Source organism: Sinohyriopsis cumingii, chromosome 11 (assembly GCF_028554795.1).
Source record: "Sinohyriopsis cumingii isolate HCF-2022 chromosome 11, ASM2855479v2, whole genome shotgun sequence".
NCBI classification, from domain to species: Eukaryota; Metazoa; Mollusca; class Bivalvia; order Unionida; family Unionidae; genus Sinohyriopsis; species Sinohyriopsis cumingii.
In genome coordinates, this window is record NC_142971.1 from 71,413,365 (window position 1) to 71,429,978 (window position 16,614).

At 36.5% G+C, this 16,614-nt stretch overlaps 2 protein-coding genes across 10 annotated transcripts in view; both read left to right on the forward strand.

The window, feature by feature from the left end:
- The window catches only part of LOC149788695 (uncharacterized), a 39,357-nt gene extending 24,095 nt beyond the window's left edge, over positions 1 to 15,262 (forward strand). For 5 of the 9 annotated variants that reach the window (XM_089974776.1, XM_089974775.1, XM_089974780.1 and 2 more), the window contains 3 exons: positions 12,703 to 12,757; positions 13,883 to 14,056; positions 15,132 to 15,262. In XM_089974776.1, the coding sequence (XP_089830902.1) occupies positions 13,939 to 14,056; positions 15,132 to 15,202 (189 nt within the window). In that variant the 5' untranslated portion in view covers positions 12,703 to 12,757; positions 13,883 to 13,938 and the 3' untranslated portion in view covers positions 15,203 to 15,262. The other 4 variants (XM_089974777.1, XM_089974778.1, XM_089974781.1 and 1 more) reach the window with 2 other exon arrangements.
- Positions 1 to 16,614, forward strand: part of LOC149788696 (enoyl-CoA hydratase domain-containing protein 2, mitochondrial-like) — a 104,005-nt gene that overhangs the window by 14,411 nt on the left and 72,980 nt on the right. The window lies entirely within an intron of this gene.

Here is a 16,614-nt window from a genome sequence, read left to right on the forward strand (position 1 = left end):
AATCATTTTTTTAAACTCGGTCAGTAAAATATCATTAGATCTATAATCAGCGTCAATTTCTTCATAATAATCTACAAAATTTCTAAGCCACCTGTGAGGAGATTCACCATCAATAGGATCAGGTTGGCCGTGATCTCCGCACATTATTACTGCAGTATTTTTTTCTTCTAGCCAACTCAGGAATAATTTTAGTATAACTAAATTTACCGTGCAAATTTCATCAAATATTATAATCTTGTTGATATATTTATTTCCCATTCGAGCCGGATCCCACAATCCACCGCTGTACTTGAAATAACTATGATAAGTACAAGAATTAACGCCACGTTGTTTTATTTCTCTCGCTAGTCTGTGAGTTGGAGTCAACACGATCATATCAGAGTTTGAAAATAAGTTTATTGCTCGTGTTGTTTTACCACTACCGCCAGGACCATTTAGGTAAACGAATTTGTTTCGTGAAATTGGATCAAACACTGATACTGCTGTTGATACTTCATCGCATTTATCTTTATGAAATTTATCGCAATCTTCTACATCCGCGTCCTCACAATAATCTAGAATATCCTCGTTTTTTATTCTCCAAGTTCCCCAGGAACCATCGGTGATTAAATTCTCCAACCTACACTGATATTTTTCATCAATATAAAATGAATCCGTTGCAACCCTTACCGCGATATCAGAAAATTTATTTATCATCGACAGCAAATTAATACTCACATAAGCGAGCATTGATGATCTTAAATGAGTATACTGTGCTGATTCTCCATCAAGATAAGTTATCACTGTACCTAACTTCGTTCCATCAATAATAATATTTTCTCTGTTGCAAAATATTCCACGCGACACTGTATCAGCAATAATAAAATCCATCTCAGCATCATTGATAAATAACCTAGCGTGTCTGTGTTTATGATCAACTGATCCTCCTTGAGTAAATTTACCAATTATTTTTCTTCCAATATCTTTCGCGTTCTCACAATCTGTCGGCAACCACACCTCGGTCTGCTTTCTATACGATATAATTGCTTCACTTACCGTCAGTGATATTAACATCGACGAATCCAGCATATATCTCAACAATACCGTAGGGACCCATCTTCGCTGAGATAAATGTCGACCAAACCAAATATAACAAATTTTATGCAAATTTTCAGCAAGTTCGAATGAAGTAACATGAGCGAATCCTGTCATTACAAAATCGGGTAACGGTCCGTTAATTGCAACTCTAGTCATCTCGTTGGTAGGATGGCCAAATTTAGCAAAGTAATTTGCACAATCACCATATCCGAGAAAACTTCCAGGATAGCAAGCGCTCATATCAACGGAAATCATATCCTCGAAATAATATTTGGTATTCCATAATCCTCCATGGCCGTATTCGATACAGCTAAGTTGAATATCATTGAGAAATTCATTTCTTGTAGGTTTCCACGAATTTCTTTCTCTAGCAGCATGAGCAGCAACAGACGAAATGGTAAAGCAATTTGTCAGTAACTGATCTGGATTTGACGAATACTTCTCCGCGATATTTTTCATCGATTCATGTAATAGTTCATCTCGGTAAATATCTCCGCGTGGTAAGATAAATTGATCGTATCTTTCTTCGCTAGAAAATAACCAAATCGATATTGGATCGGACTTGGCTAATAGTTTGATAAACCTAAACATTGCATCGGAACTATCTTTGGATTCCACGGGATAAAACTTAACAACACGATCTCGCGGGAATATCATTACCGACTGACTCCACGCATGTGAATTATGATCAACAATTTCGATTGGTGTTCCTCGAGAATTATACGGCGATGAATATAATATTTCACCCGATAGTGTTTTAACCGTAATAGGAAATTTAAGTTTCTTACTTAACGCAGCAACATCATCGATTGATGCGCCATCAACAACTGTTTTTGCCCATGAATTAATTTTATCCAATCTCAATTGAGTTAGACCAGATCCACGACGAGCATTTTTCATGTGCTCGATAACTCGCTCAGCTACACAGTTTATTTTCGGAGATTCCCTCATCGCAGGTAGGTTTTTCATATCAGGATTATTATTCAGCCGATAAATTCCATAAACAACAGCACTAGAAGGATACGCCCTAGCATAATAAGGACCATCAATCCCCAGCAGCAATCCTGGTTTTGAATTTTTATCAAGAACAACATTTTTCTTACCGCCGCGTACCGGATCTCGTTTATCACGAATAATCCAAATGTCATCGGGCATTTGTGCGATAAATTTTATTCCAAAGATAAATCTCTCTTCTTTGTGTGAGTTTTTTATATGTTCGATTATCTTTTTCGCTCGCTCTAGATTCATCGTAGCATTAACGAAGTTAGTTTTCCATGTCGACCAAACATGAATCGCTCCATCATCGAAAAATTCCTTCTTCGCACTATCAACTTCAGGAATGATATATTCTGCCTCATCGAGATCAAATAAATCCATTATTATATTTTAGACAAATATCTAAATTATAATGAAGCAATGCGCGTGGATAACAGTTGGATCAACAAAATCATGTGATAAATCCTGCAGAGGTGAATATTGTGGCGCTCATATATACGAAATTCGACGAGGCAACAAAGGACCACAACGATGTTTAGTTTGCCAAGTTGGTATTCGAGGAAAGACAAGATTGTGTTTCTCCTGTGGAGGGAAAAAATATCGTGAGTTACGGAGATATTATGAAAAAAGATCCTCGTCAGTGATAAAATGTGAGGAAGATTATATTAATCGATTCAAAGCAAATTACGATTTAAACAAACAGAATATCATATATGGAACTGAAATTGACGATTCCTGCAATGAAAATCACGAACGAATATAGATCACATCCTACCATCGAGGGATACGAGGCATCTAAAGATGGTAACGTTAGAAACATTAAAACAAAAAATCAAGTTGGATGTATTGGTAATACGGGATATTTCAAATTTACATTTGGTAAAAAAGGAGAAAGAACAAAATGTTATCTCAATCATAGATTTGTGTACGAATGTTATTACGGACCAATAGAAATTGGATTTGTCATCGACCACATTGACGGAAATAAACTTAATAATAAACTTATCAATCTTCGGGTTGTAACTATGAGTCAAAATTCGAGGTTTGGTAACACCGGCAAATATCCTAAGTATTCGAGGGCTGTTAAATCAGTGAATCAAACAACAGGTGAGGAACTCGCCTTCGAGTCAATGAATGCAGCAGCAAAACATTTCGTTATTGACCCAAATTCGGTACGAAGTGTTGCAGAAGGAAAATATAACGCAACATTTTCTTATGATGCTGATTCGTGGATTAAATTTTCCTATACTCGAATAATATTTGATTCGGAAATCGATGAAGAATAATTGAATATCTCCGCAAAACAAAAAAAAAGATTAATTTTTTGAAAATTCTCCTGGGTTTTATTTATTTTTTTCGCCCATTTTTCCCCCAGAAATATTTCTGGGATACAGATTTGGAAAATCTCACTTGCGATTTAAAAATCAGAGATTCTCACGATTTCACCAAAAGATTGATACTTACAGTTTCTCCTCGTATATCAAGTAAATTTCCTTTCTGATCCGTTAGTTTGAAATTTATTCTTGTCAATAATCGATTATGACATCGCAGGTAAAACGGATTCATTGGTTCTTTTATTATCAAGTAACCAGGAGATGCGCTAGGTGAAAATGAATACAATATAAAACCCTGATGGGCTTGATTTGACTCTGACGAATCCACGTTGTAGCTACCCTCGACAACATCCGCGTGAAGATAAATCGCGATAACTTCCGTTATATTAACGATACCCGGCGATATGTGCCGTCCACCTTTGTCAGGATCGTTATTGTGTTTAAGAATCAATTCTGAATGTATTTTTTTGGTCCATGCGGCATATAATTTCGGAAATAAATCATCGATGGTATCAGTGACGGATTTTCTCATCGCATCAAAATCAGAATTGGGAAATTTGAAATTTGGCAGTGTTTCCTCGGTTAATTCAAATACTCTCATGAATTTTTGTTTCTCACCCGAGTTCTTGATCAACTCGAATTTGCTAATAGGAAGAACATAGTCGGCAATTGATATATCGTCGACTATCGCCCGAATAAACATATCATGATAATATTCAATATCATTCGCAAGTTGATTTAAAATCTTCACGTGCTTTATAATTTCGCTACATGAACCAGATTTATTTAGGATGCATTCATGAAATGATCCGCGCAATAAATTTAATTGTAATTCGTGTTCTTGAATAAACTCGTCTAGAGTTCTTCTTACCAAGATACCGTCTATGGGGGCTATTATCCTGTTAATGTGGGTAGCGTCGAAGATTTTCACATCTGGGGGAATTTTAGGAAGAGGTAACCACGAGAGAATTCTTTCGTTAATAAAAGTGAAAGCGAACATTACTAGATTAAATTTGTGGTTATTCATGAGATTGATGGCGCTGTGGATCAGAGGCTTGTGTTTGATATCTCCATACCATCCTTCGTCGGTTGTAAAATCTTCCTTTTTTGGTTCCGGTAGTTCTGGAAGGGTTTCATCATACCAACCTGGAATAATAACATCCGATTTCTTTGGTTTTATCAGAGGTGCGACCTCGGGCCAACCTAATATATTCCTGATCGATGATTGGTAAATATCTACCACGTACGGTGATTTCACTTCTATCATTGACGATAGTGTTGGATCATGTGAAGATATCTTTATTCCCGGAGTAGCATCGCCGGTTAAATTTGATATTCTAGTGGTAAACTCATTATTCAGCTGATCAATTTCGTAACTACCGGTTGGTATACCAACGACGATCCAATCGGGTGTTCCATCGGGTTTATTTTTATTTGCAAAAACAAGTGAATTATTTGGCATCAAATTACCGAATGATTTCGATCTAACATTAGGCCAGCTGTTGTAGACGCGTAATTGTGTTAATGCAATTTCGTTAACGTTAATTGGTGTTGAGAAATTAATACTAAACTCGGGTTTCGTTGAACTTAGCGATATTAACGTTGTTGTTGGCGGTGTCGTGTTTGTCACGATCTGGGCTAACTCGGACATTATTAATATTCATTTGTTCAATCTCCGAGTAAATACTAATCATTGAAGAAAATTCTAGATCGGATATAATACCATCGTTGAGACTCTCAGAAAGTAGCGATGATAACTTCGAGTATGCGTCACTTACCTTAGTTAGTTTACTTTTGTACGAAGATAATTTTTCACTTGTGCACGAGGATATCTTTTTCGCGATGATATTAAGAACACCCGCGATTGCTGTTGTTGACGAGATTATTATTGTTGCAACAATTGGCGCTATCATTGTTACCGCGGATAGAATTATTCCTGCACCAGCGACCACAGCAGATACCGCGTACACTGCAACGTCAATGATAACTAATTTGCGCTGGTATTTATTTATTTTTATCTGATAATCGTCAAGTTGTTTTCGCAACGAATCCTGCCATGATCGCGCAAGATTATATCGATAATCCGATGCGTTCATATATAAATAATTCTCTATATAATTCTGGTGGTGTTTCTGATAAATATTCGAAAACTACAAAAAAAGGAATTGGGGTTGTTATAGTTCTATCTGGTGGTTTCAGTTCGGTTAAAAATATTTGCCCTTCATCTAAGGGTACAATAATAAAACCGGGATAATATTCAGTGAAATATGCATTAGTGGTTTTTGCATTGAATTTTATCCTGGAGATAATATATATTCGATACATACCCGTAATTAGCGCTTGAAGGGGAAATGGGTCAACCCCAGGTGTCCATATACCCTTATATGTCTCTACCACAAATGGTACACTACAGGTAACATTACGTATTTCTGCTTTTTTTGGTATCGAAATTCGCGATAATCTTCCAAGGTTCATTGACGATATTTTTGTGTTGATATCGTCAATTTCTTTACCTAATTGCTTTACGTCAGTGGCGTGACCAGTTTTATCGGCGGATTGATCAATTTTTGCTGTTGCAGCAAGAAGTTTCGTGTTTAAATCTTGAATTTTTTCATCGTACGTTGATGTATCGACCTTTTGACGCGCTAATTCACGTACCACGTTAATTTCATCGTTGATGGATTTTATTTGTCCTTGCATCACGTTAATCCCCTTGGTAAATTCAGGAACAACAACATTACCGAGTTTAATAATTTCCTCGTTGATTTTTTTGTTGAGATCGTCGATCGATGGTTTCTGACCCATCGAGATATTTACTTCGTTAATTTTGGCAAGAATATTAGTAATTTCCTCGTTGATTTTTTTTATTTTTTTGTTGAGATCGTCGATTGATGTTTTATCGATTTTCTGACTCATCGAGATATTTACTTCGTTAATTTCGGCAAGAATATTAGTAATTTCCTCGTTGATTTTTTTTATTTTCTCGCTAAGATCGTCATGTGATGCTTGATCTGATACGGAGGAAGTATCACTGGATGTTTTTATATTCTCGTCAAATTTTTTGCTAAATTTATCTAAAGCATCGTCAAGTTTTTTAAGGTCGTTATTTAACCTGTTAAGTCTTTTTGTCATTCTATCCTGAAGATCGTCGTGTAATGCTTTATCGGCCTTCAGGGGTAACTTTGCTATAATATCGGCGATATCAGCAACAGATTTTAATACCATCTCCGATTGGCGAGTAAACTGACTAATGTGATCGCGGTATTCGTCTCGCTTGATTATGTCAGTTATTTTAACGTTACTAGTTTGTAATCGCCCTTCTGCATTTTGAAATACAGCAACTTCACCAGGATCCACCTCTGACAGAGATAAAAGATTGTTAATATCGCTCTTGGTTGCGAATTTTGATGTATCGATGTCGACTACGTCTTTTTTTTCTTTTCTGAAGAGAGATCTACCGTAAATGTCAACCATGATATTTATCTACGGTATATTCAAATAAAATTTTGCGATAAGGACGAGATGATTTTGAAATTGCATCAAGGACATTAATTGACTCTGGACCGCATATTGGTGGATCTGCTAATGTTTGTGTTGGAAGCGTTGAATACCAAACCGGAAGTTTTAGTTTTGACACGTATTTGATAAATTCATTTGGCGGTGCTAATCCGTATGAGTCGAAGTAAATAACTTCGCGAGGATTAATCGCGTAAGCAACCCAGTGAGTGCCAGGACCGGAATTTTTATCGAGATTTATTATTCCTGTCTCGGTGGGATTTGGTTTATCTGGTAGTTGATCTCGCATAAATACGCCTCTGAAAAATTTTATTTTCTTTTTTTTTGCTTCACTTATTAAATCTAAATTTGAGGCTGGTAGGATCGACTTAGACCGGATCCGTACGGGGGTCGTCTTAGGTAAAGGCCTGATCCTTGTTGCGGCTGCAATAATTTTGCGAGAAGAGAGGGGAAGAGAAATCCTCCCTTTTTTTTGCGATATCTTCCTCCGACGACCTTTTTTGCTAATGCGGAACCTACTGCTCCAGCAGCGCCCAATCCTACTGCCTTTGCAATCATGGGGGCCGCTGCAGCTATTAATCCTGGAATAGCCGCGAATAAAGGAAAAATACCACCTACTTTGATCATATCTCTGATTGCACCTATCGAGAGATTCAAGCGAATACCAGTATTTGCTGATCTGGCTTTGGTGAAATGTCCGTGTTGATTTTTAGTTAACGATAGTTTGTTAGGTCCACCGTGAAGTTGATTACTTTTTAAGGTTAAACTTAAACCTCGTCGTGCTGTTGTTGCTGCATGAAGTTTTTTCACCTGACCCGGGGTCAGAGTTACACTGACGTGATCGTATGGCATATTAATAATCACTTAATCTAAATTTAGAATTTATCACATGTTCTCTACGGGTGCGTCGATAACTCTCATTCTACCACTGATACCCTCCAGGATCATTGTTCTATCACTGAGAATAACTGCGATTGCTCTTGCTGGTCCTCCCGTGTTAATTCTGGCTTTGAAATGAATATCAACGACAGACTGCTTTACCAAATCGAGATGTTCCAGGGAAAAGTAATAGATGGGATAGAGAGTATTAAAATCTAACTGTGATATTTGCAATCCGGTATCAATATTTTGATCACGACCCATATAACTTAATAATCGATGATACGCGCGTGCCGTCGAATTGTTCTCAAAATCGATGGCTATTTCCTCAGATGGCTCCTGTTGGCCATTTATTCTCAACGATACGTTTGTTGCCTCTAATCTATCGAATATCATGTTACTATGTAATTGATCGTCTCTAATCATGCTTTGCAGGGCAACAAAGATATGTCTAGGTGCGGAAGAGCCCTGCTGTGACGCAATTCGCCAAGTAAATATTCCGTCCAAATTAACATTTTCGTTGGAGTCAGTCATTGTTGTCAACCAAGACATGATGGATTTTCCTCCTTGATTCATAAATGATAATAATTTTTCTTCTATGATCATCGATGGAACTATTGCTGGCATCCACAAGGTAATTTTTTCAAGGACAACTTTACCAGGATCACCAGGATCTCTCCAAATGGCTCTGTCATCATTGGCATCTCGAACGAAAGATATCGTATGCTTCGCTCCGTAAATAACTTTTCTGAAATGTCTGCAAAATCCAAAAATATGAGATAATGGAATTGCACAGGAGAATTTTCGTTCATCTCCCTTCAACATATTTTTTCTTATGGCAAATCCAAGATTGTAATTGCCATTGGGGGCAATCATCGCTGAACGAACAAGAGCGGGGACGCCAGCGGGGTCTACCGGTCTACCGATATCAAATGGTAAATGTTCAGGGTAGTTGGAATTATCCTTGGCAAACATCATACTAGGACCGGCTGATCTGGTAAAATCATCCGAGTATCTTGCTAGACCTATGATAGTCGTTGCTATATCAACGTTGTTCGTAATTGATTCAATCTCTCTTCCATCAATCATGTAAGTGGCATTCTTGAATAATGCCATGATACCATTATTGACAAAACCAACACCAAAATCCGCATCGTAGTTGGTACCATCAGCTGCCTTTACAATTTTACCAACAAATTCGATATACGCCTCAGATGGAAGAAAATATCTTGTTGTATCGTGGACTTGAATTTCCTTCCGATTTCTTGAATCTGGCTCAACTACATCGTACGAGAAATACTGAAAATCTCGCACTGATGTGTCCCTACCTACTGGCTCGTCCATATCAAATACTTCATTTGACACTTGTGCGAACATTTATTACTAATAATATCGTTTAAAACGAAGACCACTACCTGAAACAAAACTTGTATTTGCTAAATTTGTATTAGCAACATTCTGTGCTGGATTTATATTAGCAACTTCCTGCACTAGATTTGTTATAGCAGCTTCCTGTGCTAGATCATTTATTTTTTTATTTGCCGCATCATTTATGACCTTACTAACTTCGGGTGGCATTTCTCTGGTGCTAGGTAATTTAACAGGTTGCTTTTTACGTACTAAACTTAATATTTTATCTTTGATAGCGTTGAAGCCTTTACTGGCCAAATTACCGATACCAGAAATGGCAGTCTCGCCGATCTTTCCTATCGCTTTTAATCCTAGTTGTTTTACCATTGGTCCAATTTTAGGTATTACTCGCGTGACAAGACTTCCAACGATATCGCCGAATCCATTACCGTGAATATATTTGTATACTGGCAATCGAGAGTTTACTATGCGGACCTGATTAGGTCTGCGCTGATGTTTATGAATAATCATATTATTTCAATTGTGTTGATTTAATCGATGAGTTCATCGACAAACTCTTTATAAATGTGAGAATCGATGATACCACCACGGAATAATCGCTGACAAATATCTGATGCTTCGTTGACTATCTCACGGGAATTATTTCCGGCTCGCTTTCCTCCGATTAATACTTCGAGGCGAGATACGTCGTTGACAACACTGTCAGGGCAAACTGAATATCCATATCCTTTTCCTGATTTTTTTTCTGGATCCTCAAATACTTCTCCTGACGAACTAGACGACGACGTCAGTGGTAAATATATTTCTGGTGGAGGTGAAGGTGAACCGCCCCTAAGTGTTTTACCCTCCCCGGGGTCGATTCCCCATCTTGTTGGTTTTTCAGTGGGACCCCTGTAGTTTGACGCTGTTGGTTCCACAGGTGGGGGTCGCCAAGAGGGGAATGCAGAAGGTTCCCTTGGATATAATGTAGGAGAGAGAAGAGGGTGATGAAGATCAAAGGAAAATGATTCAGGACTATCACTTTTAGGTGGTGAACCTTTATCTTTAGGTGACGAACTTTTACTTTTAGGTGGCGAAATTGTCTTTCTCGCACCCGCAAGTCTGTATTTAATAACATCTGATGAAAATTTTCTAAAATTTTCATCATCATATTTTACTGGTTTTTCTATACTACCAAAATACATCATTGCTAGCCAATCAATTTCCTCAATTTTATCAACATCAATATCTTTTCGCAAAAGTAATTTTTTATTTTCCGGAGAATTATCCGCAGCCATTTGAACTGTTGAATCATAGTTGCGAGTTAAATGCAACATGTTTTCATCCAAATAATTTTCAGCAGATATTCTAGGACTAAAAACAAACGAACTACTAGCCGGTGATGGTACATATTCGGGAACAATTATTGGTTTATCACTCTGATCTTTTTTCTTTCTTGATTTTCTTTCTTTTTTCTGTGGTGGAATATCTTCCTTTGGTCTAGCTCCTAATTCCTCTGGTTGAAATATTGGCTCCTGTGGTTGAATATCTTCCTGTGGTGCTGCTTTTCTTCCTCGTTTTTTAGTTTTTTCCTTCTTTTCCTGTTGTTTTCTTTCTTTCTCTAGATTTTTTTCTTCCTTCTCCTCTTGTTTTCTTTCGTCCGCTACTTGCTTATTAAATCTTTGTGTATCTCTTGCCGCTTCTAAAAATCTTCTGTAACGTGGATCCGTTACTACACTCACATGTGTTTTTCCCGTATAAACTTTATATACCATGCTGTACCAATTATCACGAGTCCCATATCTTTTTTTTCCTATTGGAGTCAAATATTCATTTCGATCGCTAAAATAATTTTCCGCAAAATCACCAATTTGTTCTATAGTATACAATGCCGAGAGAGGTCGCGATATCATCTCCCATCCCTCCTCGGTAAAATTTTCTCTTAAATTCTCAATATTAAACTTCCCTTTTATCATTAAAGGTTTTCCTCCAGGTTTTTTTCCTCCAGGTTTTCCTCCTCCATCATCAATTGCAAGTTGTTGCGCCGCTGCTGCTATTGCTAATCGCTCGGGTAATGTTCGTGATTGCTCCTCAATACCTTTCAACATAGGAAAGATTCCGCGTTTCCTGGTATCTGGATCTTTTTCGTCGCCATATACAACCTGCTCAATTGTTCCGGTTACTGGCTTCAACCATTTTGCCGAAGTTTCTGAAATTCCATGCTGCATATCTTCGTAACCACGAACATTTCTCTTAAATAATTGTTTTGTCGGAATAAACTTCTTTAATGCCGCTAATTGCTCTCGCGCTAATCTAGCAGATTGAGGTTCTCCAACTGTGCTAACTTTTCGACTCATCTTATTTTCAACTATATTGTTTTATTGTGAAATAAAATTAAAATCCGCAGTCGGAATTTGCACCATAATTCAATTATGGCAAACAAATTTTACAATACCCCCCCCCAAAAAAACCGCCTTTTTTTTTATGTCTGAAAATGCAATTTGGGGGGGAATTTTGCGGATTAATTTGCGCAGGAGGCGTTATTTTTGAAATCTGAGGCTTCTACGGATAAATGTTTGGTGGGAGGCTTAATTTTATCTGAGCCACCTGGTCTGTACGACTTCCCTGCTGCTCCCTGTAATGGTACAAGTGTCACTATATGCTTCAGTGATTCATGACCCTCTAATGTCACAAGACTCACTACATGCTTCAATAATTCATAACCTTCTAATGGTAACAGTCTCTATATGATTCAGTGATGCATGACCCTGTAATGGTACCAGTCTCAATATATGCTTCATTGATTCATGACCCTCTCGTGGTACCAGTGTCACTATATGCTTCAGTAATTCATGACTTTCTAATGGTGCCAGTTTCAATATATGCTTCATTGATTCATGACCCTGTAATGGTACCAGTCTCAATACATGCTTCAGTGATTCATGACCCTCTAATGGTACCAGTCTCACTATATGCTTCAGTGATTCATGACCCTCTAATGGTTTGGGGACATATAATAGTTGCGACTAATGGCAGCTGTCATGGTGTGTCCTTGGGCAGGACACATTACACGAATTGCCTTCAGTCTAAATAACCTACTTGTGTTGCTGTGCTTTAAGACATCAAACGACACCAAAATTGTTTTGGTATCTCCACAACTCCTTATATCTTTATTGTTTATGTTGGTCTCTCCACAACTCTTTGTATCCCTTTTTTGTTGGTGTCTCCACAACTCTTTGTATCCCTTTTATTGTTGGTGTCTCTACAACTCTTTATAACCCTATTACTTATGCTGGTGTTTCTGCAAGTCCTTCTGTCTCTTTTAGTTATGTTGGTGTCTCCACAGCTTCTTATATCCCTATTCTTGATGTTGGTGTCTCCACAACTCATTATATCGCTGTTATGTAGGCGTCTCCACAAATCATTATATTGCTGTTATGTAGGCATCTCCACAAATCATTATAGCCCTATTACTGTAAAACCTGTCCTAGTGGTCAGCCATACCCAACAGTGACGTGTTCACAATGACCATTCTGATTCTTATTTTCAGGATGGCAAATTTCCTACATAAATGTCCTTTATTTAACAGTCGTCATCCTTGTGTGGTAAGTATCAAACAATGATTTCTCCCTGCCTTTAGTGGTCAATTAAGCATGTCTACGTTCACTATTCATTCCACACAAACTGAATTTTTGCTTCATGAGAAAGGCATTATTTAGATATGGAATTATCATGTAAATCGATGTGCAAACCGTTCTTATCTCGCTTATATTCCTAACTCCAGTCAAGTTGACACTGTAACTCAAAGGCATCAATATGCAAATTTTGAAAGCAAAGTAGTTTTTATCGATTGACTAATGCAGATAATGTTTTTATAGCATGAACAAACTATGATGGGTGTATATCTTTGAGTCGGTTCGATTTCATTTCTAGCATGGATTAATGTGAGCAAGGTAAAGTAATCATGTGTGGAACTTAAATCTGAGAGAGAACAATATATGCTTGTAATTATGATTTTGTTTTACAGCATAAATAAATAAATCTTGATAATAAAATAATAACAGTAATGACTGATATTCTATGCATGGTATTTGTTCAGAAATCATTTTTAGCTGTCAAACTATATACAGCAGTCACCTATGTGCAACAGCCAGTTGTTCCATTTCCCATGAACAATCGCAATACATTGGTGCATGTGAAATTGAAACAGTCTAATGCATTATTTCAGAGTTATCTCCCTTAGCCTAACAAATTATATACATAGTTATTCCCTAACAAGATATATACATATCAATTTCTGTCTTGTTTACTTATACATTTAGGCTGTCTATATATATTGTCGGCAAAAGTTTGTCCCTGATGACTGTAATTAAGAATTAAATTTATTTCCTTCTTTCAGCTGTCTTTAACAGATATACAATGATAGCAACTCTAAGGCCCGACACTATCTGGTGATTTCTAAGTTTCATCAAATTGTGGAAATTCTATGAATGAATTTGCATAAATATAAAAGTATTTATTTTTTGTACAGCTGTATGAGTGTATAGGTGAAGTTCCAGTTTTCAATAAAAAACAAATAATTGTTTCAGTTTCCCGAAAGTTTACTTGTTTAGGTGTTCACATTAGTGGTAGCCATGGGTACTAATTTTCCCAGATGATTATCATACTGTATGAAATATTCACTTTCTGGCTAGTGCTATTTTATTTTCATTGTCCCTTTTTAATCACAGCTCTAGGACAGTCCCTTCAGCTAGCACAAGAGATAGCTAAATTTCCACAGCAGTGTATGAATGTAGACAGGAGGTCGGCCTACTATTCAGCCTTTGATTCAGAGTCATGGGATGCAGCTCTGCAATATGAATTTAAAAATGGCATGAAAGTGATCCAAGATGAAGCTGTGCCAGGTATTGTATCAAATTTCTAAGAATCCAATGTTGCCTGCAGTTGTTTGTAAACTTTATATATATTTTTAAGGTATACAAATATTAATAAATAAAAGTATGATTTTCAACTTATTGCTCTGTATCAGAATTTGTAAATTTATAAATCCTCACTAAAAATAATAATAATGCACGAGAATAATGATGGATACTAAAATAAATTACAAACAGTACAGTACAGAATAATTGGGAATAACTATTAATTCTAACTATAAAACATTCATGATATTCGACTATCATAAAATGTCCCATGTTTAACATCTAGGGAATAAATGTTAATTCTAACTGTGAAACAATCATGATATTCAACTATCAAGTAATGTCCCATGTCTAACATCTAGGGAATAAATGTTAATTCTAACTGTGAAACAATCATGATATTCAACTATCAAGTAATGTCCCATTTCTAACATCTAGGGAATAAATGTTAATTCTAACTGTGAAACAATCATGATATTCAACTATCAAGTAATGTCCCATGTCTAACATCTAGGGAATAAATGTTAATTCTAACTGTGAAACAATCATGATATTCAACTATCAAGTAATGTCCCATGACAATTACCTTGAACTCATAAATGCAAGTAATAGGATACACCCAGATCTGCTGGTACCTAATAATCTTGCAGATCTAGACCTACACCGCTAGCTTTAACTCATAAATCAAGCAATATAACTTAGATTCAGACCTACTGGTGCATAGAGAGCTTACAGATCCAGCTGTACACAGATGATTTCAACTCGTATGTACAATAAATAGCATAGACCCTGATCGGTTGGTGGATAATGAGCTTTCAGATCCAGATCTACATTGACATCTTGAAATCATCCGTACAACAAATAAAATGGTCCCAGATTTACCAGTTTGCTTGGGAAAATTGTTGTACTTGAGCAAATATAACATATTTGGTTTAGATTACTGCAGCATTCCAGCATGCATACAAGTTAATGTTGCTTTCTTATTGACAGAATGCCAGAATTTGTGGCAGTAAATGATATAATATAACATTTTAACACCATTTTTTCCTTTTTTTTTTAGGTGCAGCATCATTTGTGAAAGGCATTGGAAAACATGGCTCATTCAACATAAATAAACCATCAAAATTGTAGAATTTTGGTCTTGTAAATGTTTTGTACTTATAATTCAATAAAATATAACTTATTATATTATTTAATATCTCTATAATTTTAATTATTTTGTTATCCAACAATTTTGATACTTCATTTCCACAATGATAACAAATGCCTGTTGAAAATAATTGGGTGCTAGCCTGCATGTGAATATGGTTTACCAGCAATAGCTTCAAAATTCAGGTAAAGATAAAAGTCATTGGGTTGTATTTTGCATGTGATCAGTGCCTTAAGACAATCTGACATACATCAAACTGTGTATTGAAGATGACATTATATCATGAATGGCTCCAGGTATTTTTACAGAAAACATTTTAAAACTTTTTCTCACATGCTGATGGTAGGAATCATTTTCTTGAAACTGTTTCTGTATATTGCTGTATATTCACCATTTTCTGTACAAATTTTCATGGATTTTGTGGTTACATACAACTACAGTCAACGGGAAACACAGGACCCAACCCAAAATGCTCTTCTGTGGAAAACAAGACTCAGTCGCCACTAATTTATTTTGGTGGGAAACAGGACTAAATCTACAACGATCTTTCTGTGGCAAACAAAGGGCTCATCCAACAATGCTATTTCTGTAGGAAACATAGAACATAATGAACAATGATCTTTGTGTAGGAAACATAGAACCTAATAAACAATGATATTTGTTTAGGAAACATAGGACCTAATCAACAATGATATTTGTGTAGAAAACATAGGACCTAATCAGTCTAATCAACAGTGATCTTTGTCTAGGAAACACAGGAACCAATAAACAATGATCTTTGTGTAGGAAACAGGAATCAATCAACAATGTTCTTTGTGTAGAAAACATAGGATCCAATCAACAATGATATATGTATTGGAAAAATAGGAACCAATAAACAATGATCTTTGTGTAGGAAACGGGAATAAATAAACAATGTTCTTTGTGAAGGAAACATAGGACCTAATCAAGAATGGTCTTTCTGTAGGAAACATGGGACTGAATCAACAATGTACTTTGTGTAGGAAACATGGGACCTAATCAACAATGATCTTTGTGTAGGAAACATGGGACCTAATCAACAATGATCTTTGTGTAGGAATCATAGGTAACAGGCAACTATAACTGCATGCATGAATTACCATTAAGTAAAAGCTTTGAGAAGTAGGTCTCATTGGAAAAGGGGTCTACATAACATTTGACAGGCTTCAGGCATAGAGTCATCCATTTTGACAACTAGTTAGCAGTGGAAGAGATTAAGACAGGCATTGGTCATAGGGCCATCCAATGTTTACAAGTAATTCTGAAAATAATGAGGGACCCATATAAAACTTAGCCAGGCCGCAGACATTTTTTCTGGAAGTGGGACCCACATAAGATGTAGACATGCCTCAGACACAGGGCCATCCAGTTT